The sequence below is a fragment of the Phyllopteryx taeniolatus genome, chromosome 8 (assembly GCF_024500385.1).
Source record: "Phyllopteryx taeniolatus isolate TA_2022b chromosome 8, UOR_Ptae_1.2, whole genome shotgun sequence".
Classification (NCBI taxonomy): domain Eukaryota; kingdom Metazoa; phylum Chordata; class Actinopteri; order Syngnathiformes; family Syngnathidae; genus Phyllopteryx; species Phyllopteryx taeniolatus.
In genome coordinates, this window is record NC_084509.1 from 18,452,007 (window position 1) to 18,457,937 (window position 5,931).

Here is a 5,931-nt window from a genome sequence, read left to right on the forward strand (position 1 = left end):
TAAGAGCGGGGATTACCTACGGATTACTTTTATATTATTACAACGAATTATTATGTCATAACCTTTATTACGTATGATTTCAAATGGGCTGTTTCAATCCAATGTATACTGCACGGTAAAGCGTGGTCATCAGCGCTCATCGCGTGTGTATAAATAAATTCCTATACTCATGAACGCAACAGCCATCATATGTCCAACATGGCGACATACGTGGTCGCCTGTTCATCTACTAGAAGCCTTACTAAGTTTGTTTTGACGCCGGTGGTACGAAATTACTCAAAGCAGAATGTGTGTTTAATACGTCTCCCTCGCTTTTCTCATCGGAGCAGCTTGTATGAGCATGTTCGTGAAGGGTATAGTGACAAGCCGCAGCTAGACATGAGAGCAGTGTGCGACGAGACCGACAAAGTCATCGCCGATGTAGAGAGCAGGAAGGGCGAGCTGTGCGGCGAAGATGTCAGGGAAATTGTAAGTGGAGCAAGCAAAAAGTTATATTTTGTTGTCGTTCTCTCCAATTCAGTTTTCTAGAATTGTTGGCATGCGTGTGTGTTGCTTTCAGGTGTGTGTGTGGCAGCAGCTCCAGGCAGTACGAACGGAAATCTCGGAGCTGGAGCAGCAGAAGCAGTACATAAGTGGAACCGTCAGAGCCTTAGTGGTCAGTAAAGAATAAAGGTCATTGCAGTATTCCATTTTTTTTGGTTTTTGTTCTTGCTTTTATTTATTTGTTTAAATCCATTGTTCTGTCTTCTTACATGGATTGGAAATGTGCATTTGATTGATCAATTCGTAGATGTGTAAGAAGTATATTTTTGGAGGCAAAAATACATTCTTGATCAATATCTTTATTTGCACAAATACAGTGGGTCCTTAGTTTTCAACCAAGTTCCATTCCTACGGCTTTAACCGGGCTTTTTACGCAAGTCGGAATGCTAATGTAGTAAAGTCGGAATTAGAGTAAATATTTATATGAAGAACACTTAAAGGGTATAATTAATAAATACTGTAATAATAATAAAAAAAGATTGGGCAAATAAAACAAAATTACAGAGTAGACTGGACATAAACACTTTTGAGTCTCATAGTCTCCCATTACCCCAAAATGGGACCAGTTTGTTGAATAAAAACAAGCACAGGGGTCCCACTAATTACAGCAGCATAATTGTGAGTTGCATTAAAAAAAAAAAAAATTTAATTGGTTTCTGTGCCGGTCTGTTTAAATTTAAATTGCTCTTCGTGAAACCTGTCCATGGTGTAAAAAAGGTTGACATTATACCTCAAATTAGTTTAAACTGAATCAATAGTAACCTCAGCTGGTTGTGGACAAGTAGTACAGTTCAGTTTGCCCTATTGTTTTCAATAACCACACAAACTAATTATTTTTTATTCTCAATTAAGTGACAAATCTCTATGCTCACCCCTGACTTGGATACAAGAATAGTTCTGCATTCTTAACTTGTATATTTGTGCGTGCATCTGTGTAATGAATTTGGCAAAAATCATCTCTTCTCAGGCAAAACACAGAAAGAAAGCTCTCGCCAATGTAAGTCAAAAATTGGCAATTGCTAATCATTTTGTAAATATTGACTGGATCAATACATCAGACTTTTGGTCTTGATATACATGCATCTGTTGACAACACAGCTTCCAGAGTACAACCAGGCACTGCTGAAAGGTCGAGAGGTCCGTAAAAGACTCAACAATCTCTATCCCAGAGAGACTCAGCTGGATCAGGAACACTATAGCCGAGCACTTCGTCTGCCCAACTCCACACACCCAGATGTTGTGAGAATTCACTGAAAGTCAGATGTGACGAGCTTTTTTTTCATCTTTATGTAAAGCATGATATTGTTGACATTTCAAAAATGTTCTTCTCAGCCCATTGGAGATGAGAGCCAAGCGAGGGTAGTGGAGCTGGTTGGTCAGAAACCTGGTGAGTGTTGTGAGCTGCAGTGAGCCTCGAATTCACTCTTACATGTATATTGAAAGCAAGGTTTTTCTTTGTTGAAGAATTTGACTTTAAGCCCAGAGGCCATGTCGAACTGGGGGAGCAGTTGGGTGGTCTCATCAGACAGAGGTGATGTTGTGCTGCTTATCGATCAGATTTCTTCTTGTTGATTCGACATATGAGCTGGCAGCAATTACATTGAAATTTTGAATGAATATGGTTTTACCTTTTCAAATGCCTCCCCAAGTATATACATTTACCAGAGTACGTATCTTTGCACTCCTTCAGGCATCTTGCTCATGTCTCAGGTCACAGATCTTACTATCTGAGAGGAGCAGGGGCCAGACTTCAGACTGCGCTCCAAAACTATGCACTCGACACACTGCAACGCCATGTAAGCAGCTGAAAGATTAGATATTGATAAAGAAGATTTGTAGGGTATAAACCTTTTTATAAATGGTAATGTGTTTTTTTTGCTCCAACAGAGCTTCATTCCCATGGTTGTACCTGACATGCTCAAGGGTGCTGTGTTTGTAAGTAGCATATTTTCTCTTTTTGGGTCTGTGATATTTGGACTGCATGATCAAGTTAATTATCTTAAAAAAAAAAAAAAAAAAATGCACACAATTGAGGCAAATGGAGAACATGAGGCAAAAACAATTCCATGATAATAATTAGCAGGAAGCTGCCTCTGTTAAACCAAAATTGAATGGAGCCCAAGTTAATGGCATTCATGACATGTATCTTTTTCTGCGAGTTACGGATTGACAATGTCAAGCTAACTTCTGTTAAAAGGGTCTCTCATTCGTTGTCTTATCGTCAGGAGGGATGTGGCATGCAGCCTAATGCCCATCGCTCTCAGGTCTACTCACTGGACCCAGCTCGTTTCCCGGACCTAAACCTGGCTGGGACTGGAGAAGTTGGAGTGGCAGGTCTACCCTACTGTTTTTTTTTTTTTTTTTTTTTTTCGTCCTAGAAATAACTGACCGTTTTGATTGTTTGTCAGTGCCACTGCATAGATGCTTATTCCAGTTTTGTATTTGTTTATGATACTTTCGTATACAGAGGTTCCTTGGTCCTCAGTGAGTGACATACGGCATTTCAAGGTTATAAGTGGCACGCAATGAACTAGTTTGCGCAGTGGCATGAGAATACATAGTCACGTGGCGCAAGAGACGCACTCAGTTACTGCTGTACTTACTGTTTTTAATTTGACTCTTTAATATATATTTAATTTATTAAATAAAAAATATTTATTTTTTTCATACAAATGGTTACTGTAATTTTGACTTTACTACTGCGTTAGTGCAGGTTAGTGATAGACTATGCCCATTCTGACTGCCATTGGAAATAAGAGGCCATATGAAGTTAAAATCAGGTGATCAAAGTCTCAAGTTTTTTTTTCTGAAGACAAGACTTTTCATGTTGACTTAAAATGTCCATTTGAGATAGAAACAACTTTTTCACATTCAGTATGATACCTCTCCTCCCCAGGTTATTTCATGGATCATGCAGTTAATTTTAAGGATCTACCTGTCAGGTATGAAGTCCCCACTCACTCCCAGTGACATTTTGTGTGAAATAGTTGTAGCTGACATGTTTTGCCGCCTCCTGCTGTAGGACAGTGTGCAGCAGTACATGTTACAGAGCAGAGACAGACACGGGGAGAGAGACCTGGGGCCTCTATAGAGTTCATCACTTTAATAAGGTTAGTATAGACTCAGTTGACAACTGAAGTAGTAGTGAGTTACTTTATATCCAATGCCGAAGCTGTAGCAAAAATCACACCATTACTAAAGTAAATTCAGTTTTGATCAACACTGTTGGTTTTGACAGCCTATAGACAAGCATTACCACAAAACTTTTATCAGATTTAATAGCAACACGATTGCTCAACAGATTCTAATTTAAACACATTCAATTTGATCTCTCTGTTGTCAGGCCTGTGCTGCTGACTTGCTTAGATGACATGGGTCGATGCAGTAGATAAACACTTAATCCTGCAAGTGATTTTTGTCTGTGGGAGCATAGAACTAAAGTATAATGAAGTATAGCCTTTGCTTTGTAATTGTTCAAATATGTTTGAAATAGTGCTGTTGGTGTGTCTAGGTAGAGATGTTTGGAGTGACGGCAAACGAGACAGGGGAGGAGAGCGCGCAGCTCTTAGAGGAGTTTGTTTCCATGCAAAAAGAAATATTTTCTGCACTCGAACTACACTACCGGTCAGAAAAGGCACACAATACAATCTTGCTTGCATCATATCGCTGAGTTCTGATTGCATTTTGTAATTTGGGTATTTGTTTCCCCTAGTGTGTTGGACATGCCAACACAGGAGTTGGGTCCTCCAGCATATAGAAAGTATGACATTGAAGCATGGATGCCTGGGAGGAACAGTTATGGCGAGGTCAGCAGCATTATGTTATTAATGCCATTATTATTATACATATATTATTACTGTTCTGCTTGTTTCTACAAGAAGACAATCACCTGAATTGAAATTAGGCAATGTACCATGTACACTTTCCCCCGCATTTAATAGAATTCATAGTATTGCAAGCAAACTGATGTGACAGATGCATTCCTAATTTCCTCCTGTCTTTCAGATTTCTAGTGGGTCAAACTGTACCGACTACCAGAGCAGACGCCTCAACATCCTGTACGAGAGAGAGGATGGCAGCCTGCAGTACGCCCACACAGTATGACTGCAGAGGAGACTGTTTTGTTTCTCCCCCCCGCTGTTTCAGCATACAGCAAAGCTACTTGTGTGTTTTGTTTTTAGGTGAATGCTACAGCATGCGCCATACCCAGGACAATCATTGCCATCCTGGAGACTCACCAAACCAAAGTAAGATTCCAGCGTGAAGAAAGGCTTTATTTTTTGGGGCCTCCTGAAATCTCTGCATGCCGAATGTCCTTTCTATGCAAAGTAAAATCTAATTCCATGTAATCCTGAATTTCCTTTGCAGTCAGAAAGTTATTTACAAAATCCAGCCCAAACTGAAAGTCACTAAATGCAATGGAATACTCTAATGTAGTGCATTCAAATGACTTCCCATTGTCTCTTTTTCAAGCAAGATACAGTATATTACAAATTGCGTTCCAAATGACAGTCTTATGTTGTCTGTCCTTGCTGATAAGAATTACATATACAGAGTCCAAGTTATAACTGATTTTTTTTTTTGGGGGGAGGGGGGCATTCATGAGACATTTACCATATTCAATAATCCTGTAAAGACATCAAAAGATGGTACACTCAGGTCAATATGAATCCATATCGTCTTCAACTTGTTAACAATCAGATGAATCTGTATCCCTAATAATATGAGGATAAACAGTTTAGATATGTTACCACATTTTCTACATTTCTGTACCCGCAGGAAGGATCAGTGCGTGTCCCCAGAGCCTTGCAACCATATTTGGGTCTTGAAGTGATTGAGAAGCCAAAGTGCACTCCTCTGAAATACATTGGTCCCAACCAACCGAGTCGCCCACCCAGGCCTACTCCCACAATTAAGTGACATCAGCGTTGAGAAAACCAAGAAACGGTGTTATAAAAACTAGGACTGTATAATATCCAACACTGAATGACTCTAAGAGCTGGTTCACATTTATGATAAATGCTTTGGATTTACTGTATGCAGTGGTGGGCCTTTAGTGGAGTTTTACCCAACTAAAGCCACCATTTAATACCACCGCTATCATGTCGCAACAATATAAACCATCAATAGGATACAAAAATGCAATATAACAGCATGCAACTGCCTTTGCATCGTCTGGAGCAGTTCAAAGTCAGTATTTTAGCTAAGCTTTTAAAAAAATATTTAAATAAAACATACTCATTAGAGATGTAGATTTATTTATTTATTTTTTTGGGTATATATTGTGGGCAGATGCAGATGTGATTTGGTGTTTAAAGTTGGCTGGAACATGTTTTGCTCTGACCAGACAATCAGGACAGAAAAATGCTGATGGCATCGTCGACCTCT

The 5,931-nt window shown here is 39.4% G+C and overlaps 1 protein-coding gene across 3 annotated transcripts; it reads left to right on the forward strand.

Moving 5' to 3' along the window:
* The first annotated feature begins 135 nt into the window (after window positions 1-135).
* Window positions 136-5,789, forward strand: sars2 (seryl-tRNA synthetase 2, mitochondrial). Of its 3 annotated transcripts, XM_061781310.1 has the most exons (17): window positions 136-245; window positions 330-468; window positions 560-655; window positions 1,511-1,540; window positions 1,642-1,782; window positions 1,876-1,930; window positions 2,008-2,074; window positions 2,234-2,339; window positions 2,431-2,478; window positions 2,769-2,877; window positions 3,440-3,485; window positions 3,566-3,653; window positions 4,055-4,167; window positions 4,256-4,349; window positions 4,549-4,641; window positions 4,725-4,790; window positions 5,323-5,789. In XM_061781310.1, exons 1-17 carry the CDS (start codon window positions 190-192, stop codon window positions 5,461-5,463), a joined length of 1,488 nt encoding a protein of 495 aa, XP_061637294.1. In that variant the 5' UTR covers window positions 136-189; the 3' UTR covers window positions 5,464-5,789. The 3 variants fall into 3 exon arrangements, 2 of the variants coding, with proteins under 2 accessions (XP_061637294.1, XP_061637293.1); XR_009789649.1 differs by having other exon boundaries at window positions 158-468; window positions 4,549-4,628; window positions 5,323-5,396; XM_061781309.1 differs by having other exon boundaries at window positions 161-468.
* Window positions 5,790-5,931: the final 142 nt, after the last annotated feature.